At 32.3% G+C, this 22,789-nt stretch overlaps 1 protein-coding gene and 1 long non-coding RNA gene across 2 annotated transcripts; both read right to left on the bottom strand.

Annotated features, from left to right (window-relative positions):
• Positions 1 to 1,874: 1,874 nt before the first annotated feature.
• LOC112009123 (uncharacterized) lies at positions 1,875 to 2,608 on the bottom strand. Its single transcript, XR_002882643.2, has 2 exons — positions 2,568 to 2,608; positions 1,875 to 2,267 (listed from the first exon to the last, which is right to left on the bottom strand). It is a non-coding gene; the product is annotated as an uncharacterized LOC112009123 (long non-coding RNA).
• A 1,861-nt stretch (positions 2,609 to 4,469) lies between these two features.
• Positions 4,470 to 10,683, bottom strand: LOC112024214 (leucine aminopeptidase 1). Its single transcript, XM_024056859.2, has 10 exons — positions 10,439 to 10,683; positions 9,406 to 9,820; positions 9,109 to 9,303; positions 8,543 to 8,768; positions 8,013 to 8,139; positions 7,780 to 7,875; positions 6,354 to 6,431; positions 5,748 to 5,808; positions 5,163 to 5,350; positions 4,470 to 4,862 (listed from the first exon to the last, which is right to left on the bottom strand). The coding sequence occupies exons 1-10, from the start codon at positions 10,664 to 10,666 to the stop codon at positions 4,734 to 4,736; spliced, it is 1,743 nt and encodes a 580-aa protein (XP_023912627.1). The 5' UTR covers positions 10,667 to 10,683; the 3' UTR covers positions 4,470 to 4,733.
• Positions 10,684 to 22,789: the final 12,106 nt, after the last annotated feature.

Raw genomic sequence — 22,789 nt, 5'->3', positions numbered from 1 at the left:
AAGAATGAAATAAATTTTTTTTTTTTTTTTTTGAGAAGAAGAATGAAATAAATATGATTGAACTGTTTGTACATTTTTTTTAATGAACATTTGTCATGTTTTACTATAATATCAACAATAATATAAATAAATAAATGGAAATGAATAAAATATTCTCTCTTATTTGGATTTTTAAAAATAAATAATTTTGATGGAAAGCAACTTTATTTGGGAGTTTAATGAAAGTAAATCTTTCAATAATAACATTAATATTATGTGTTTTCTTTAGGAAAAAATGGATATTATTGAGACTTTAGATAAAATTTTATTAAAATATATTTCATTTCCCTCCCATTCCTTTTAATTTTGGACTGATTAAAAAAGTGAGTGTGTGAGTGAAATGATGAAACTATTAAAATCACAAAAGACATATGAGAGAGAGAGAGAGAGAGAGAGATTATTTGTCATATTTTATTATAATAGTAACCAATAACATTAAGAAATGGAAAGGCATAGAATAAAAATGAATCTTTTAATATTAACACGACAATTATGTATTTTCTTTAATAAAAATAGGGATATATCCATTTAGAAAAAGAACGGATATTATGGAGAATAGACATTAAAATATATGCAATTCTCTCCAATTCCTTCTAATTTTGAAGATATTAAAAAATGAGTTTGAGAGGGAAATGATGGAACTATTAAAATGACAAAAGACGAATATTCTAGAGATAGAGATTGTCCACTTTCAAGAAACATGTAATCATTATTGCCAAACACAAAAATTGTTTTTAATTTATCTTCATGAGGATGTATTTCTTTAAACAAGATGTTTTAAACATGATATTAACATTAGAATCCAAACCACATCACATGTAAAAGAATTGAAAGGAACAAATTCAAATGAGTAATGTTCTCTTCTCAAAAAAAAAAGAAAAGAAAAAAGAGTAATGCTCAAAACACACTTCTTTTTAATAAGTAATAAGTTAAAATTTTAAAAAATATCACTTTCATATAAATCCAATACTAACACCACTTTTATTAACTTCCAATCACGTCATACCATTCCAATTTTGTCTCTAGACTTATTGAATTCTAAGTCAAATATACTTGCACTGTCACTACATTGAGAGACCTTACAAACAAGTAAATGATTCGTGTGCCCCAAAAGAGTGGACTAGGACTAATTATGACGAGTAAGCAAATTTAACATATTTTCTATTTTTATTGTTTGCTAGTTAAACTCAACTTATTTTTGAAATACTAATTATTGTTATACACGCTAAGGTATACATCGATGAAAACATTTCAGCTAAAATCGTGTTTTCAAAACACAATTTCAATTATAATTGTGAAAATCACTATTTATGATTTCACAATTATAATTAAAATCATGTTTTCAAAACATGATTTTAGTAACCACCACAGTATAACTCCACATCAATAAAAGTAAGCCACCTAATAAAATAATATAACATAAACTTAAAAAGTTATGTCACAAAATTAATTTTGGTATTAGGCAACTTGCTTTTATTGACTTGGGAGTATCGCATTAGCTATAACCTAGGAGTATCTAATAATTACTTGCGTGTAATAAAGCCAAATCTTATCTAGCCAAACCTTATTAAAGCCTTCCCAACCAACTCCCATTTACACAAAGAACACACCACCAATTTGACAAGAAAGCACGTTTTGTTACAGGTATACCAAGTTAACAATGTAACAAGCCAATAAGTGAATGTCATATGATTGAATACTCTTGTCAAAGTTGATCCGATCAACCTCTCACATGGTATTAACTTATTGGCTTGTTATATGAGAAATATGGCATGCCTCTCTTACACAAGATACTTTCTCCAAATTGAGACCAGAAGAAAATAGATAAACCAAAATATCATAAGGACTAGAAGACTTTCTTTCTTTTTTTAAGAAAGGACTGAGAGCCATTTAAAAACACCATTTCAGTTGAAATTCTAGTTTTAAGTTTCTATAACAAGCACAAACAAGACCATGCCTTCCACTCATGACTACTTAACTCCTCCAACATATTTATTCATATGATTAGAAACTCCACCAAGGATGCTCTGTGACATTGTTCCTCCCTCCTCCCTTGATGTGTATGAGATGAGATCCCAACAGAATGCTTCAATCTTTATCTAAGAAGAGTTCTTCAAAACCCACTCGACCAAAGTAGAAATGCCAAATCCTGTTGCAGCGCGTTTCTTATCATTCCAAACTGGGCCTGCTAAGTCAATATGCATCCATTGAACCTTCTCATCAACAAACTGCAAAAGCACAACTCAAAGTTTCAGAAATCCATAGCAACTTCAATTGAAGCGAGTCAAAATAAGAGTAGCAACTAACTCTGCTGCACCAATCACCCAATACTCCACCCCTTACCTCTCCCTCCCTCCCTTTCCTCCAAGGTTTATAAAAATTAAAAATAAAAACACTACAAATATTAAAAAGAGGCTAAAATTCAGATAGAGAAGAAAGAGACTCTGAAAAGCATGGATTACAATCAAAACAAGTCACTGAACAACTCATATCAAGCAAAAAAAATTATTATTGTTCCGATCATATACCTGCTTCAAGAAGAGAGCAGCAGTGATAGCACCATCATGTTTTACTATAATATCAACAATAATATAAATAAATAAATGGAAATGAATAAAATATTCTCTCTTATTTGGATTTTTAAAAATAAATAATTTTGACGGAAAGCAACTTTATTTGGGAGTTTAATGAAAGTAAATCTTTCAATAATAACATTAATATTATGTGTTTTCTTTAGGAAAAAATGGATATTATTGAGACTTTAGATAAAATTTTATTAAAATATATTTCATTTCCCTCCCATTCCTTTTAATTTTGGACTGATTAAAAAAGTGAGTGTGTGAGTGAAATGATGAAACTATTAAAATCACAAAAGACATATGAGAGAGAGAGAGAGAGAGAGAGATTATTTGTCATATTTTATTATAATAGTAACCAATAACATTAAGAAATGGAAAGGCATAGAATAAAAATGAATCTTTTAATATTAACACGACAATTATGTATTTTCTTTAATAAAAATAGGGATATATCCATTTAGAAAAAGAACGGATATTATGGAGAATAGACATTAAAATATATGCAATTCTCTCCAATTCCTTCTAATTTTGAAGATATTAAAAAATGAGTTTGAGAGGGAAATGATGGAACTATTAAAATGACAAAAGACGAATATTCTAGAGATAGAGATTGTCCACTTTCAAGAAACATGTAATCATTATTGCCAAACACAAAAATTGTTTTTAATTTATCTTCATGAGGATGTATTTCTTTAAACAAGATGTTTTAAACATGATATTAACATTAGAATCCAAACCACATCACATGTAAAAGAATTGAAAGGAACAAATTCAAATGAGTAATGTTCTCTTCTCAAAAAAAAAAGAAAAGAAAAAAGAGTAATGCTCAAAACACACTTCTTTTTAATAAGTAATAAGTTAAAATTTTAAAAAATATCACTTTCATATAAATCCAATACTAACACCACTTTTATTAACTTCCAATCACGTCATACCATTCCAATTTTGTCTCTAGACTTATTGAATTCTAAGTCAAATATACTTGCACTGTCACTACATTGAGAGACCTTACAAACAAGTACCATTCCAATTTTGTCTCTAGACTTATTGAATTCTAAGTCAAATATACTTGCACTGTCACTACAATGAGAGACCTTACAAACAAGTAAATGATTCGTGTGCCCCAAAAGAGTGGACTAGGACTACTTATGACGAGTAAGCAAATTTAACATATTTTCTATTTTTATTGTTTGCTAGTTAAACTCAACTTATTTTTGAAATACTAATTATTGTTATACACGCTAAGGTATACATCGATGAAAACATTTCAGCTAAAATCGTGTTTTCAAAACACAATTTCAATTATAATTGTGAAAATCACTATTTATGATTTCACAATTATAATTAAAATCATGTTTTCAAAACATGATTTTAGTAACCACCACAGTATAACTCCACATCAATAAAAGTAAGCCACCTAATAAAATAATATAACATAAACTTAAAAAGTTATGTCACAAAATTAATTTTGGTATTAGGCAACTTGCTTTTATTGACTTGGGAGTATCGCATTAGCTATAACCTAGGAGTATCTAATAATTACTTGCGTGTAATAAAGCCAAATCTTATCTAGCCAAACCTTATTAAAGCCTTCCCAACCAACTCCCATTTACACAAAGAACACACCACCAATTTGACAAGAAAGCACGTTTTGTTACAGGTATACCAAGTTAACAATGTAACAAGCCAATAAGTGAATGTCATATGATTGAATACTCTTGTCAAAGTTGATCCGATCAACCTCTCACATGGTATTAACTTATTGGCTTGTTATATGAGAAATATGGCATGCCTCTCTTACACAAGATACTTTCTCCAAATTGAGACCAGAAGAAAATAGATAAACCAAAATATCATAAGGACTAGAAGACTTTCTTTCTTTTTTTAAGAAAGGACTGAGAGCCATTTAAAAACACCATTTCAGTTGAAATTCTAGTTTTAAGTTTCTATAACAAGCACAAACAAGACCATGCCTTCCACTCATGACTACTTAACTCCTCCAACATATTTATTCATATGATTAGAAACTCCACCAAGGATGCTCTGTGACATTGTTCCTCCCTCCTCCCTTGATGTGTATGAGATGAGATCCCAACAGAATGCTTCAATCTTTATCTAAGAAGAGTTCTTCAAAACCCACTCGACCAAAGTAGAAATGCCAAATCCTGTTGCAGCGCGTTTCTTATCATTCCAAACTGGGCCTGCTAAGTCAATATGCATCCATTGAACCTTCTCATCAACAAACTGCAAAAGCACAACTCAAAGTTTCAGAAATCCATAGCAACTTCAATTGAAGCGAGTCAAAATAAGAGTAGCAACTAACTCTGCTGCACCAATCACCCAATACTCCACCCCTTACCTCTCCCTCCCTCCCTTTCCTCCAAGGTTTATAAAAATTAAAAATAAAAACACTACAAATATTAAAAAGAGGCTAAAATTCAGATAGAGAAGAAAGAGACTCTGAAAAGCATGGATTACAATCAAAACAAGTCACTGAACAACTCATATCAAGCAAAAAAAATTATTATTGTTCCGATCATATACCTGCTTCAAGAAGAGAGCAGCAGTGATAGCACCGCCTGGACGACCACCAGTGTTGACCATATCAGCTACTCCTGATTTCATCGACTCCCAATAACTTTCCTCTAAAGGCAACCTCCAAAGTTTCTCCCCACTGGCCTCTGAAGCTGCAATTACCTCCTTGGCCAAGTCATCACTGGGTGTAAAGATACCTAAAAGAACAAAGGTTTGCCATCAACAAAATTACTGGTATTCGAGAGTTTAGCAGATATGTGAAAGACTGTGAATGTGACAAGTAAGAAGCCACTAATCAATAGGCTTGAACAAATTGCAAACATAAAATGTTTTCAACCCATTCCATGAAAACCACACAGGACTGCCAATGTACTAACTTTCTTAGAAATTACAGCTAACTAAATTTCAAAAACGTGCCTTTCTTCCCCTTGTTTTCTCTCTTACACCACCACATGCATAACCCTAACCTGCACTCAACTCGTCCTTGGTCTTTACTGATTTGTATACAACACAATTTTGTATGGTTCTCAGAACTCGAATCCCAACAGGATATTAAACTCAAATAAACAGTTCAACACCACAATATGTAGATACCTGCAATTGAGGGCCCAAGAGCAACTACACAAGCCCCAGTTAAAGTTGCCAAGTCAACTATCTGTAGAACAATTAATAAGCGTGAGCACAGATTCTAAACCTATATATACATCTTTAAAAGATTGAAACTCTTTCAAGGAAAAAAAAAAGTTAAAAGAATAAGGTGAAGCATGACAGTATGTCCTCTATTTCTGGACCCAATTCCCCAACAGCAGATATACATTAATTTGAATTTTAAAGGGTTATATAAGTAATATAACTGACTCTAGATTACATAAACACTGTGAATGTGTTATGAAGCACAGCATATCTATGGCCAATATCATTCAGAAGTTTGATTCTCAATCTCATTTTCTACAATAAAAATTAGAGGAAAGTGAACCACTGCTTCTAGCCCTTTGAAATCAAATGAGCACATCTCACTGATCAAACAGCAAACAAATAGAAGTTCAAATATTTTGTGCTAACTTTATATTTTGAGAGAGAGAGAGAGAGAGAGAGAGGAAGAAGAAGAAGAAGAATATATATATATATATATATCAGTATCCATTATAATTTTTAAAAATATCAAAGATACATAGACTTGGCCCTTCATTTAACTATTACCTTCTCAGCACCTTGGTTACAAGCATATACCAAAGCATCTGCCAATGTAAGTCTGCCCTCAGCATCGGTGTTATTAACCTGCAGTAGAGATTGAATGACAAAAAAAAATCTCAGTTTGTAGATATAGATGCAGAACCTCAGCAATTAAACAACTAATGGTCCCCTTGAGGGGGAACAAAACTAATAATATTCCAAAAAATGGCTAACTTTGTTTGATACCAAATGTATGATGTAAACAGCAATAATACGACCCTAATCGAAATGCATATATTTATGTAAGACTCTATGTAGATGTTGAGAAAAGATACATTTTATATCCCAAAGGGGCTATAACAGACCAGACAGTTCAATGAATATCTATATACTGAACAGTTCATGCTGTTATCACTATTGTTGTTCAAACAAAAAAGAATTCATCTCAAGTATGCCATTGAACATCAAGCCTCCTATGCTCATTACATCATAGTAATTCAACAAAGAACTAGATCTGTCCAACATAATTCAATAATTGGAAATTTAACAATCTCTTGAAGCAAGTTTTGAATCATATGTAATATAAAAAGAACTGGAAAATAATCCGCCAGTCCTTATGCATTTTACATTGGAAAACAAAATACAATATGACAATACAAGATAAGTTTCAAAGGGAAGGAAGGCTGGCATGTAACCAATGACCAGACCCAACCTAAATGTAATTTTATTTTATGTATATTATTATGCTCCAAATATCTTTATGGTGCATTTCAGAAAACTATATAATGCATTGAAATCGTTTTAATATTATGTAGTGGTGGGTTTGGACACTCTTAAATATTGAACTGCAGTCATGTTTTATACACAAATTTATCACCATGAATGAGGCAATTATAGAAAATGATAACTATTGCCAACTCCAACAGTGAAAATTAGGATAAAGGAAATTCAAGAAATCCCAAAACTGGTCTTTACGTCAAATATTACAAGTGAATTTTCTTATTGGTTCCCATAAGCTATGAAAAATATAAGAAAAGACAATGGAGCCATCCAATTTAAATTGACCATCCAAACACATACCCTCATAAATTTTCATAATTTTTTATTGAGTTCAGGCTCCTGCGATTGTGGACCCAATTGAGTTTAACCCAAGTCGACTATTGCATTTGCTACCCAACAAGGGCATAAATGCACTGAACTAAAAACACAAGCATCTAACTGAAAATATTTCACTAGGATCCACCAGAAGAATGAATGACGGACTTGAAGCTGAAGTTTATCTTTGAAAAATAATAAAATAAAAATATTTATAACATGGTTTAAGACACCTTGGGTGTATTTTAAAATACATCTTGGTATGACACAATCCTACAAGGTAATGAAAACTCTTACTACTATTGCGAAAACTCTTACTACTATTGCAGGAACTCTTCACAAGCCAGAGAATCCATACCTCAATGGTCTTTCCATTTGATGCTGTTACAATATCTCCAGGTCTCATGCCGGTTCCACTTATCATGTTCTCACAAGCCGCCACAATGAAATGAACCTGCATATACAAGACACTTTTACTCAAACAGAAGGAATATATTACAGGATTCAACTACTCAAAGTAGGAGTACAAAATGATCAATCAGGGTAATTTTCATTGCACCACATAAGAACAAAAAAAATCAAATTGCTGACCTCTACTCCGGAAGGTTTAATTTGACCAATAGCTTTTGCTGCACCTAGAACTGCTGCTGAACCCCCCATATCAAATTTCATGAGCTCAATGGAACAACCTGGTCCTGTCTTGATGTTGTAGCCGCCACTAATAACATAAAAAGATAAATTTCAATAATTCATGTAAACTGAGAGCCAGCAACAATAAAAAAAACAACACAGAAAAAAAAAATTATCTTTCCCTGAGCAAATCCCACATCCATCGCCATTAGGAAAGCAATTGCAATAAAAAGAATAAATATAAAATCATCCTTGTAATTGGCATGTACATAGCAATAAGAGAAAGTAGTGGCTCACTAGTTGGTAGGTAATACCCAAGACATATCAACAATTTAATAAATCATATAACTCAATTTCAATCTTAATGTAGGCATCAGACATTGACATCCCAAAAAATATAGGCAATGAATTCCCATTCTTTGCTCTTTGATCAAGTGATAACTGAACTAGTAAAAACTCCTTGGTAGTGAAAAGTGAAAACATATATGCACCTGTCAAAGGTCAACCCTTTTCCAACTAATGCCAACTTGACTTTGGCAGGTCCACCTGGAGGTTTGTAACACAAATGTATGAAGTGAGGAGGATTTGCAGAGGCTGCAGCTACGCCCAGATATGACCCCATCCTCAATTCTTTGCATTGCTCAGCATTTAAAATTTTAGCAGAAAAAACATCACTGTACAAGGAGGCAATCTTTGAAGCCTCTTCTGCGAGTACCGCTGAAGTATAAAAGTCATTGCATACAATTAATACCAAAAATGTTCAGGTAATAAACACCAACAGATAAAACAAAATACTAGCAGACAAAATAAAACTTTTAAACATCATACCTATTAATGTGTCACACGTATAAGATAATCAATACCTGCCTAACATATTACTGTAGGATATAGGAATGAGGGCCAAGAGGAAAGACCCTTGTAGCTCAATGGCATAACCTATTCTCTTTATTAAGAGAACAAAGGTTCAAATCCCCCCTCCTCCATTGTACTACAAAACTATATATTAAAATAAAAAAAAAGGAATAAGGGATTATTCAAAAATGCAAGTCATACGAACCAGGTGTGAGTACATTGGCAGGCGAATTCACAAGCTCTCGTCCAAAAATTACTGCAGAAGAAACATTTTCTGCATACTTGAGCTTCTTTTCCAGTTCAGGTCCAGTTCCAAGACCAAGAATATCCACAGACTTTAGAGCTGGTTTCTTTGACTCTGATTTATATCTATTGTCTTCATATAACCCCAGCACAGTTCCTAGGACAATTCAATCATTCGACCATGTTTAGCCAAATTTTACCACATATATGTAAACAAGAAAATTATGAATTAGATCTCCTTAGACCTTAAAATAAGTACCAGATGCTATTGCCGTAGCTGAGTTAAGCTTTGATTCAGCAGAGAGTCCCTCGGAAGAGGCCAGCACAATAGCAACATCACTTGCTTGAGTAGACTTTGCTGCTGCTGCAACGGCCTCACCAAGACACCGAAAAGCAGCTGGAGTTGAAGCAGACTGTCCAAGCCCAATCAAGCCAACCCTTTTCGAGCCAAGACCCGGAAGCCTAAGAACTGTCGATTGGCCAGCCTTTCCAGTAAAGTCCTCCTCTGAAGAGGCTTCAGCCAACAAACCACCCAACTGAGAGTCCAACTTCTTCAAAATTGAATTCTGAAACTTTGAGTTCTCATCCTTTGCCAAGTCTTTCTCAGTGACACCCACAGCAAGTATGTCTCCCTTCCATTCCGTCACATCAACATCTTTCGCAGCAAAAGAGATCTTTCAGGAGTTTTAAAAAACACGCAGAAAAAACTGTGTTCAGTATTCAGAAAAAAACTGTATTCACAAAATCAATATTCTAATATTCAATCAAATGTTATGTCCACGATGAATTTATCACATAAATAACTGTGTTCAGTATTCAGATACCGAAAAAACCAATTCTTTATACCATCTGTCCCATCAAGTTCAATCAGATAATTCAAAAACTGTGATTCCTTCACACATATCGGAGAAAAAATAATGTGTATATAAAGATTTATATATAAGCCCATCAACAAAGATAAAGTCTTTATGGTTATCAATCAGATAATTCAAAAAATGTGACTCTATAACACATAGTAAAGAAATAATAATTTGGATAGAAAGATATAGCCATAACCCCATTAACAAAGATCAAATCTTTATGAACATTAACCATGAAATCCATCAAAATTGTTAAAAACATGAAGCACAAACAGTGAAAAGTCTAGTGAGCTCAAACAGAGAAACCCATCAACCATAATCACAAATGTCCACAAAGGCACAAACTTTAGCCAAGAAAATCAATCCAAAAGCCAAAATATTAAACAAAATGAAAAACTAATGATGGGTTTTCAAAGAGAGTGAGAGAGAGACCTTAGGGGCTTCGATGCCAGCAGGGTAAGTGAGGCCGAGATTGGCCTGAGCGAGGGTGTGAGCCATGAGTCTACCTTTGCGAGAGCAAAAGGGTGTAACAGCTAAAGAAAATCGAAGAAATGGTGAAGAAGACCTTAGTTTAGTGAAAAGTAAGGAGGTAGTAGAGGAAGAATATCGAGGAGACGAAGCTACGAGTGTGGAGGCTACGGATACAACAATGGCAGCCATTTTTGGGTGTGTGAGCCTCTATCTATTTATCATGAACCCTCAAAGGAATAAGAGACCTGGCACTGTGACTCGATGGGCCGAATATGCTGCGTAAGTTGACATATCCAACAAGAATTGAACACCTGCCAAATGAGGTGTCTCATGCATGTATTCCTAGGCAATAGCAGGGTACACCGATGTTGCAAGGGTATTGATTTAAAATTTATTTTTATAAATCTTTTATATGAAGAAAAAGTTGACAATTTTTTATATGTCCTTTAAAATAGTTTATTAATAAATATTTTAAGAGTATTAGCTAGATGAACTCATATATCATATATGTGACAAGGACAGTGTCGACTTTAGTATTTTTTTATAAAGGGTCAATAAGAAGATGAATTTTATTACCTACGAGGATTCTTTTTTACAAATTTGTCTACAGTACATACTAAAAATAAAATAAAAGATGAGAAGTGTTACTCTTTGCTCGTCATTAACAAGGAGTAACAATCTAACACTTAAGATTTATTTTAAAAATGTTGTGGATATAGCATTTCACATAAAAGATAAATTGTAAGTTTAATTGGCATGTTGTTTCTTAATACAATGAACATACCCATTATTGTTGCTAAGATTAAATCTTAGAAATCATCTATTGTTTATAAATACAATAAAGATATTAATTAGTGTTGTTAATTGAATTGCAAGCGAAATCTAACAATAATCAAATTTGATCTATTAGTTTATTTCTAATTTGTTAATATCTAAATGGGCTTTTTCTTGATGTTTAAGATGAACGAATTTTTACTTTTGTTGTTGTGCTTACCTCCCCCGTCCCCCCCCCCCCTCAAATTTCAAATCAAATTAGTTTGTTATTAGGCTTTTTCTTGTGTTTGAAAATACCAAGATATTGTCAAGAGAATCATATTTAAGCTTATTTTTACTGGTTTTAAAAATATTTAGGTTTAAAGTGTTCAAATTTTTATGTTAAGATGGTCAAATCAAGGGGTTCAAATACATTGCTTAGCGCCGCCCCTGGACAAGGAAATGAGACTACAATTTTTACTACATAAAACTTGTAACTTTTTATGATTCAACTACCTTATAAATGAATGTTGAAATTTTTTTTTTTTTTTTTTAGTAATTAATGATAAATCAGTTTGTAAGCTAGATTTTGTATTTAGAGTAACATGAACTTTGTTCTCAAAAAAGGAGTAACATGAACCTTCTAATAATATCCATAAGTTATTTGTTTTTAATATCCATAGGACCACACAATTAGTCATATGTATCATCCCTCATGCATATGCATGTGCATTAAATTTTAGGGTAAATTCCATTAACATATTATGAGATTTTGACTAATGCCAATAATGTTCAAAACTTTTCAAAATTTACCAATTTGTTCCCTATAGCCAACTTAGTCCCTAAACACTATTAAACTAGTTAATCATTTTTCTCAACTATCTTAAGGACTAAGTTGGTTTTATGAACCAAATTAGTCAGTTTTGAAAAGTCTTTGACTCGATTAGCATTAACCCAAACTTCAGAGTATGTTAATAGAATTTACCCTAGATTTTATAAAGTATTCTAACAAATGCTTCTAGAGGCTAGAACATTAGTCAAGAAGAATAAAACAAATTCCATCTATTCATCCCAAAAAAAAAAAAAAAAAATCCATATATATTGAGAAACAGGAAAGGTAGCAAAAGTTAATAAAAAGTTTGAATATTAAAAAAAAGTGGCATTGAAAATTCCACCTTAACGGTTACCCTTGAGGTACTTAAAAATGGGATTCAACCCTTTTCTAAATTATAAAATGAATCCATTTTAAAGGCAAAACATCTTCTTCTTTTTTTTCTTTTTCTTTTTCCCTTAAGGATAAATCACATATATCATATCTCATATGTATAGAATAATTATTGTTGCCATGGAAAGTGAAAGTAGAGTAAACTTTATTCGATTTTTTTTTTTTTTTAATAATTTGAATCCGTGCTTTATTTAACTTTGTTAAAGCATTTGTTCCCACAGTATAAATAAGCTTAAGGTCACTTGTCAGCTACGACTAGAGGAAAAAAGCTTTAGATTCCTCATTGGATTTGATAGCCATGTGTCATCATAGCAAAAATGAACAAACAAAAGTGAACAAATAGTACACAAAATAGGTTTAGACGCATAACCTTACTCGCTTATATATAATAATTAATCCTACTTAGGATTTCTTTTTTGTTGCTAAATCCTTGGTGCTGTGGCATGAAATGAAACAAAATGCTATGTTGCAATTCTTTTACTTTTCATACGTCCGGTACAAAAACCTTTACTTTTCAAAGTGTAGATGTGTAATATTTGTTTTTTGTTATTGATGATGTCAAAAAATCGACAGTTCAACTTCTCGTCTCTGTAGATAAACAAAGTTGGGTTGTTTATGTCTCCAATGTGAAACCTGCAATAAGACTTGAAATGAAATGGGGCACATTGGTGTCGTGTTTGCCAAAAACACTTCGATGGTTAAGTCAGAAAAAGAAAAGGTTTTTAGAGAGAAATTGACTTGGAGTGGTTTTTGGGTGAATTTTTGTGTGTACCTTTAGATTCTGTTGTTTCTTTCTGTTATATTGGGGGCGTTTTTTGTTTGTTGCCCACATGATATTAGGGGAGTCAAAACCGAGACTCGACTTTAGGCTTGGAACATGGCTCAAAGGCTATCGGTGAAGTGTAAAAGGCCAATTTTGCTCAAGGTCTAGGTTGCATCCAATAAAGATTATAATAAGGCCCCAAAAATACCTCCTACAAAGATAAGCTAGTACAAAGGATGGCCTACCACAATAGGTACTTAAATAATTGTTTAGCGGTAAGCAAGAGAAACGTCTAATGGTAGATGTTTGGAAAATCAATAAATGTATTTGCATAGTAAAAATTATGCATTTCTTCCATAGTTGGTTAATATAAAAGTGGGTCTATTATGACAAGTACACAAGAGGAAAAATGGTCCAGTAGTGAGTATGGTAGACCTCTAGCGGTAAAGTTTGATTAGTCAATAAATGTGTTTACATGATAAAAATCATATAGTTTCTTTATTATTATCAAGCTATCATGAGGGAAAACTTCCATAATATCCAAAACATGATGGCTTTTATCATAATTACAATAAAGAAGGGTTAAAGGCTTCATAATTACAAGTAAAAGATAAAAAAATAGGATGGAATGAAGGGAGAAAGAGATTCCAGCATAGTGCAACAAATGTTGAACTAAGATTCTTGGGGAATATATATGTGTGGCATGATTAAGGTAGTATAGGCTGTTTTGAGTGAGTGGGTATGTAAGCTTGTGATTGTATGATATAGTTAATGTTAAGGCTAAGGCTTTAATGGGTAAAGAGTTGTTTGTGACTGATTAGGAAGCGTTTATGGGCTGTGAATATGCAGAAAAAGAAAGGGAATGTCTGAGGCTAAGTGAGTGTGGGTTAAAGGGAATGATTTATGAGCTTGGGGAGAGTTGAACCACAAGCAAAGTGAAAAGAAAATTAGAAATTTCAGAGGGGTTTGGTGTCTATTTTAAGGTGCTGGGATTTTCTGAGAAGATGGAATGTGATGTTTATGGGTAAGTGTATATGAGCATTTATGAACTAAATACTAGTTTCTGAACTAAGGGATTGACTTATGGGCTAAAAATAGCATGATGAGTGATGAATTTTATGATAAGATTTGTTGTCCTCCATGGGTTGATGGTAGTTCCCTTTTATAGTGAAGTTTAAGGGATTGATTAGCAAAAGTCTAAAAACATAGGACTGATCAGGGCCAAGACAACAGACTTAATTATCTTAGGATTTGGCCTAAAATGGGAGATTTGCTTTTGGGGCTGTTTTGTTTTTTTTGGCAATGTCACACATGGGTAAAAATCAACATAATCTTGCATTAAATGCTAAGAATTCTGAGATTGTGTTCAGTCAATGGGATTAAGGTAGGTATTAAGGAGGAATCCTAGTATTACAACTGAGATTTGAACCCCAGGAAGTAGGATTCAACACCTTAAGCCAGGTGTCAAAATTTCAGTCCACTTTAGAGGGTTCCGCTGGAGATCCCTTCATGCTGGGTTTCGCTGGAGATCCCTTCATGCTCTCTAAATCACATGTTCCCAAATTTTCCCTTTTAAGATTCATGAGCTTGGTTCATGAACCAATTACATACATCTTTAGTAATAAAATAAACTATTTAATCGAGGATTTCATGAGCTTGGAGGTCTTCGTTATGGCTTTCTTGAGTTGTGACCAAAATTTGGAGAAGAATGGTATCTATTGCCCATTAGCCTTTAGGTATCAGCCTCTGGTATTGTTCACGTCAAAGTTGGCAGTGGGACAGGAGGCTAGCTCTTAATTTGGTTTGGGAGCTTGGTTGCTTCTTGAGGTGACCTCTAGCGGAAGACATAATTAAATGGAGTTCTCCAGTAGGGTTAGTTTGCATACATGGGCTGTTTTGGCTGAGATTTCATGTTGGGCTTAGCCATAAGGATTGAGTATTTTGGCGGGCCTGTGACTTGGTGGTTCTCTCCACTTCGGCCTATCCTTTTGCTTTCTCATTGTGAGCCATATAAAATGGATAAAGCTACCATATATTGCCATGGATATTTATTTCACATGGGCTTTAGTTATTAGTAGAAATAAAATGAATTCATGAACTTTAATAAATATTTAGGATAGGTTCTGGGTATTAATTTTCATGGGCTTTAAATAACAACTTGTATAGTTTCTCATAATTTTTGCTATGAATTACTTTGTAAATAATTTTTTTTAGGCTTTTTAAATAATGACCTCCAATATTTTCTTGAGAATAATATTTACCATGGGTTTCAATATCCATGGGTTTCAAATAAAATATGGTAACAACCACTATAATGGAATAATGTAATATTCTCATGAGTTTTTCTATAAATAATTATAATGAGCATGTAGGATAAATAATTATCATGAGTTTTGGAAATAAATATTATGAATATTGTGATATAAGGTAAATAATGACTATGAGTTTATAATATGGTATGAAGTAAATAATTATAATTTTCCATGGGCTTTTATAAGATGATTGCCATGGGTTTTGAAAATAGATAATTGTCATAGATTTCATGGGCTTGTAATATTATAGTAATAGATTTAAGAACAAAGTATTGTTCATCATTTAACTTTTAAGTAAAATACTTATGATATAGTATTTTGCCAAGTATTAATAACCTTGGACTTTTAATAAAATAGTATTAAATAGTTAGCTTAGACTTTTTATAAAAATAGTGCCAAGTAGTTAGCTTGGGCTTTTGATAGTACCAAGTAATTATCTTGGGCTTTGATGTTGCCAATAAGAATTAGGCTTTTTGATATTACCAGCGAAAACTGGGCTTTTGATGTTGTCAATGAGAATTGGGCTTTGATATTGTCAATGTGAATTGAGTTTTGGATAAATAAATTGCCATGGGTTTATACCATGGGCTTTGATTATGAATTTGAATTAAATTGATAAAATTGTCATGGGTTTAAATCATGGGCTTTATAGATTTGAATTCTATTGATAAAATTGTTTTGCCATTGACTTGAATCATGGGTTTTTCAAATATTGTCAAGTATAAGTATTCTTGGGCTTTAAATAGAATAGGATGTGTGTATTGGACTTATAAGGCCGGTTTATGATAATAAAATTAGATAAAACATGAGTTTTTTGGTCTTTTTGTTATAGTTTATATCATGACCCAATTTGGATAATGAGATATGAAATATTTGTGATTAACATAATAATAAAGCAAAAAATATTTCGGAAAACCCAATAACTTATTAGTAGTATTTGAAAATAAATAGGTGGTACTTAAATAAAATTAGGTGTGAAAAAAAAGTACCCTAATAGCTGTTCATCGCCTTAATGGACAATGAATCTCTGTATTTATGTTCAATGGCTAGTGCGTTACTAAATTGGTGGTCTGATGTGCACAAATCACTTGTTACCGTTGCTCCGTCCGTTATTTTTTATCATCAATGTGCGCAATAAATGTGTAACATTTGCTTGGATCATTATTATGGAGAATGACAGTTCTAGTTTATTTTTTGACTCATCAATTATCATGACAAAGTTATATAATTTTTGTGGATTATATTTTTGGCAAAGATTGTCAATCAAGTGTTGGAAGGATATCAAAAAGATATCATATAATGCACATACAAGTGTGAGCACAGTTATTTTATTACCATCCATTAGATATATCAACCAAGAGTCTTATAATTCAAGTATCATTTCTTGATGTTTTGAATGAGATGTCAAGGGTTCAAATCATTTCTCTCCATTATAATGATTAAATTAAAAAAAAAATATATATATATATATATATATGGCATTTTGAAATGACATGTAAACCACAACTAATATAAACTTGAATCTTCCATTTAAAGGCTAGGATTTGTCTCAAATAAATCCAAGGTCTAAAATGTGTCATCTTATTTGGAAGCTTAATATATATCATTTTTTTTATGTGAACACGATAGCAAAAACCGTGGTTAAACATATTGTTTAGATGAGGTAACACATTTTAAGCCTTATATTTATGAGAAAGCTTAGGGACATAACTTATGTGTCATATTTTTTGCCACAACTCATATGGTGGATTATGTTTACAAGGTCATTAGCATATGGTAGTTCATTATTTAATAAGTTATGGCAAAGTGTGCCACTTCGATACAAGTGCAAATATATGGACAAGTCCTAATCTTTATCCATGGTATGCTTTTCAAGAGACGCTAGTGCTGGATGCTGCACATTATGCACATTTCACAATCATTCAGAGCTTGTTTGGATAGTCTAAAAACTGAGTGATATCACCCAGTTTTTATGATCCATCATCCAAAACTTATGGGTCCCACGAATGATGTAGTGTTTGGCTTGATTTTGGATGTTTGTTTCCATCACTTAAAAACTCAAAATTTTGAGTTTGGATGATAGAAACTGAAAACACAATTTTGGTGTTTTCAAATTATGGATGATGAGTGATAGTGGCAAAATGGTAAAAAAATCAAATTTAAGAATTCCGGTGTTATACCACTTTTTTATCTTTTCCTTTTTATTTCTTTATTTCTTCTTCTACTGAGTTCCACTGGCTTCCTTTTTTCTTTTTCTTTTTTCCTGTTTGTTGCTTTTTCTCTACTTCTTCTTTCTTTCTTCTTCATACCCACTCCACCACCAACAACATTTTTCTTTTTCTTCTTCTTCTTCATTCTTTCTTTCTTTCTTCTTCTATTGAGTTCCATTGGCTTCCTCTTTTTTCTTTTTCTTTTTGCTTTTTCTCTACTTCTTCTTTCTCTCTTCTTCATACCCACTCCACCACCAACGTCAATATATATTTTTCTTCTTCTTCTTCATTCTTTCTTTTTCTTTCTTTTTTTCTTTCTTTCTTCATCAGACCCACTCCACCACCAACGGGGTTTTTTTTTTCTCTCCTCTTCTTCCTGGTTTTGTCTTTCTTTCTTTTCTTCTTTTTCTTTCTTTCTTTCTTCTTCAAACCCACTCACTATGTTCATCCATGCATAAATATATACCCAGAAACAGAAACCCACTCCTCATTTTCATGATTTTGGTTTTCGATCTAAGGAATCCTGGGTTTGGATTTGGGTTTTCTATGTTTGTGGGTTTGGGTTGTCAATTTTGGATCATCGATCTGAAGATTTTATGTTGGTGTGTTTGGGTTTTCTGTGTTTGTAGTTGTAGTTTGAAGCTTAGGCTGTGATGGAGGTGGGTTTGTGTGGTTGGTGTTGATATTGATGATTGGAAATTTTTTCTTTTTGTGGGTGTAGCTGATGGTTGGATTTTCTTTTGGTTTAGATTTTTTTTTTTTTTTTTTTTTTTTTTTTTTAATTTAATCGAGGATTTCATGAGCTTGGAGGTCTTCGTTATGGCTTTCTTGAGTTGTGACCAAAATTTGGAGAAGAATGGTATCTATTGCCCATTAGCCTTTAGGTATCAGCCTCTGGTATTGTTCACGTCAAAGTTGGCAGTGGGACAGGAGGCTAGCTCTTAATTTGGTTTGGGAGCTTGGTTGCTTCTTGAGGTGACCTCTAGCGGAAGACATAATTAAATGGAGTTCTCCAGTAGGGTTAGTTTGCATACATGGGCTGTTTTGGCTGAGATTTCATGTTGGGCTTAGCCATAAGGATTGAGTATTTTGGCGGGCCTGTGACTTGGTGGTTCTCTCCACTTCGGCCTATCCTTTTGCTTTCTCATTGTGAGCCATATAAAATGGATAAAGCTACCATATATTGCCATGGATATTTATTTCACATGGGCTTTAGTTATTAGTAGAAATAAAATGAATTCATGAACTTTAATAAATATTTAGGATAGGTTCTGGGTATTAATTTTCATGGGCTTTAAATAACAACTTGTATAGTTTCTCATAATTTTTGCTATGAATTACTTTGTAAATAATTTTTTTTAGGCTTTTTAAATAATGACCTCCAATATTTTCTTGAGAATAATATTTACCATGGGTTTCAATATCCATGGGTTTCAAATAAAATATGGTAACAACCACTATAATGGAATAATGTAATATTCTCATGAGTTTTTCTATAAATAATTATAATGAGCATGTAGGATAAATAATTATCATGAGTTTTGGAAATAAATATTATGAATATTGTGATATAAGGTAAATAATGACTATGAGTTTATAATATGGTATGAAGTAAATAATTATAATTTTCCATGGGCTTTTATAAGATGATTGCCATGGGTTTTGAAAATAGATAATTGTCATAGATTTCATGGGCTTGTAATATTATAGTAATAGATTTAAGAACAAAGTATTGTTCATCATTTAACTTTTAAGTAAAATACTTATGATATAGTATTTTGCCAAGTATTAATAACCTTGGACTTTTAATAAAATAGTATTAAATAGTTAGCTTAGACTTTTTATAAAAATAGTGCCAAGTAGTTAGCTTGGGCTTTTGATAGTACCAAGTAATTATCTTGGGCTTTGATGTTGCCAATAAGAATTAGGCTTTTTGATATTACCAGCGAAAACTGGGCTTTTGATGTTGTCAATGAGAATTGGGCTTTGATATTGTCAATGTGAATTGAGTTTTGGATAAATAAATTGCCATGGGTTTATACCATGGGCTTTGATTATGAATTTGAATTAAATTGATAAAATTGTCATGGGTTTAAATCATGGGCTTTATAGATTTGAATTCTATTGATAAAATTGTTTTGCCATTGACTTGAATCATGGGTTTTTCAAATATTGTCAAGTATAAGTATTCTTGGGCTTTAAATAGAATAGGATGTGTGTATTGGACTTATAAGGCCGGTTTATGATAATAAAATTAGATAAAACATGAGTTTTTTGGTCTTTTTGTTATAGTTTATATCATGACCCAATTTGGATAATGAGATATGAAATATTTGTGATTAACATAATAATAAAGCAAAAAATATTTCGGAAAACCCAATAACTTATTAGTAGTATTTGAAAATAAATAGGTGGTACTTAAATAAAATTAGGTGTGAAAAAAAAGTACCCTAATAGCTGTTCATCGCCTTAATGGACAATGAATCTCTGTATTTATGTTCAATGGCTAGTGCGTTACTAAATTGGTGGTCTGATGTGCACAAATCACTTGTTACCGTTGCTCCGTCCGTTATTTTTTATCATCAATGTGCGCAATAAATGTGTAACATTTGCTTGGATCATTATTATGGAGAATGACAGTTCTAGTTTATTTTTTGACTCATCAATTATCATGACAAAGTTATATAATTTTTGTGGATTATATTTTTGGCAAAGATTGTCAATCAAGTGTTGGAAGGATATCAAAAAGATATCATATAATGCACATACAAGTGTGAGCACAGTTATTTTATTACCATCCATTAGATATATCAACCAAGAGTCTTATAATTCAAGTATCATTTCTTGATGTTTTGAATGAGATGTCAAGGGTTCAAATCATTTCTCTCCATTATAATGATTAAATTAAAAAAAAAATATATATATATATATATATATGGCATTTTGAAATGACATGTAAACCACAACTAATATAAACTTGAATCTTCCATTTAAAGGCTAGGATTTGTCTCAAATAAATCTAAGGTCTAAAATGTGTCATCTTATTTGGAAGCTTAATATATATCATTTTTTTTTATGTGAACACGATAGCAAAAACCGTGGTTAAACATACTGTTTAGATGAGTTAACACATTTTAGGCCTTATATTTATGAGAAAGCTTAGGGACATAACTTATGTGTCATATTTTTTGTCACAACTCATATGGTGGATTATGTTTACAAGGTCATTAGCATATGGTAGTTCATTATTTAATAAGTTATGGCAAAGTGTGCCACTTCGATACAAGTGCAGATATATGAACAATTCCTAATCTTTATCCATGGTACGCTTTTCAAGAGACGCTAGTGCTGGATGCTACACATTATGCACAATTCACAATCATTCAGAGCTTGTTTGGATACCACTCAGTTTTTATGATCCATCATATGGACAATTCCTAATCTTTATCCATGGTATGCTTTTCAAGAGACGCTAGTGCTGGATGCTGCACATTATGCACACTTCACAATCATTCAGAGCTTGTTTGGATATCACTCAGTTTTTATGATCCATCATCCAAAACTTATGGGTCCCACGAATGATGCAGTGTTTGGCTTGATTTTGGATGTTTGTTTCCATCACTTAAAAACTCAAAATTTTGAGTTTGGATGATAGAAACTGAAAACACAATTTTGGTATTTTCAAATTATAGATGATGAGTGATAGTGGCAAAATGGTAAAAAAATCAAATTTAAGAATTCTGGTGTTATACCACTTTTTTATCTTTTCCTTTTTATTTCTTTCTTTCTTCTTCTACTGAGTTCCACTGGCTTCCTTTTTTTCTTTTTTCATTTTTTTTTCTTTTTTCATTTTTTTTTCTTTTTGTTGCTTTTTCTCTACTTCTTCTTTCTTTCTTCTTCATACCCACTCCACCACCAACAACATTTTTCTTCTTCTTCCTCTTCATTCATTCTTTCTTTCTTTCTTCTTCTATTGAGTTCCATCGGCTTCCTCTTTTTTCTTTTTCTTTTTGCTTTTTCTCTACTTCTTCTTTCTCTCTTCTTCATACCCATTCCACCACCAACAATATATATTTTTCTTCTTCTTCTTCATTCTTTCTTTTTCTTTCTTTCTTTCTTTCTTTCTTCATTAGACCCACTCCACCACCAACGGGTTTTTTTTTTTTCTCCTCTTCTTCCTGGTTTTGTCTTTCTTTCTTTTCTTCTTTTTCTTTCTTTCTTTCTTCTTCAAACCCACTCACCATGTTCATCCATGCATAAATATATACCCAGAAACAGAAACCTACTCCTCATTTTCATGATTTTGGTCTTCGATCTAAGGAATCTTGGGTTTGGATTTGGGTTTTCTATGTTTGTGGGTTTGGGTTGGCAATTTTGGATCATCGATCTGAAGATTTTATGTTGGTGTGTTTGGGTTTTCTGTGTTTGTAGTTGTGGTTTGAAGCTTAGGCTGTGATAGAGGTGGGTTTGTGTGGTTGGTGGTGATATTGATGATTGGAAATTTTTTCTTTTTGTGGGTGTAGCTGATGGTTGAATTTTCTTTTGGTTGAGATTTTTTTTTTGTGTGGTCGTTGGTGGTGTTGACAGTGGTGGGTTATGAGTTTGCCATTGATGGTGGTGATGGACTTAGGAGAATATGAAAGAGGGGAAGATAAAATTTACGCGGGTAGCAACCATAACCCTGTATAGTGTTAGTGGGGTGGGTTCCATCATTTTGGCAAAAAGTGGACTTAAAAGTTGAGATATGTGATTGAGTTTTGTAACCAAACAACAATTTTGGAATTTTGAGTGATAGTGGGGTTTGGGTTATGAGTGATGAGATTTGAGTTTAAGTTATGAGTTATGAAAATTGAGTCATGTCTAAACCAAACTGGCCCTCACTAATTTAGTAATTCTCACATCATAGAGTCTATAGAGCAGTGCTATAAATCTTTCTTTTTAAAGATAAAAGCCATCTAATAAAAGATTTCACTATAATTCGCTTACCACAAGTTTTATTATTGCCCTTAGGACATTAGTTAATAATTCATTTAAATAAAATTTTATGGG

The sequence above is a fragment of the Quercus suber genome, unplaced genomic scaffold (assembly GCF_002906115.3).
Source record: "Quercus suber isolate HL8 unplaced genomic scaffold, Cork oak 2.0 scaffold_138, whole genome shotgun sequence".
Classification (NCBI taxonomy): Eukaryota; Viridiplantae; Streptophyta; class Magnoliopsida; order Fagales; family Fagaceae; genus Quercus; species Quercus suber.
The sequence above is the reverse complement of the archived record's forward strand: the minus strand, read 5'-3'. Positions and strand labels throughout refer to the sequence as shown.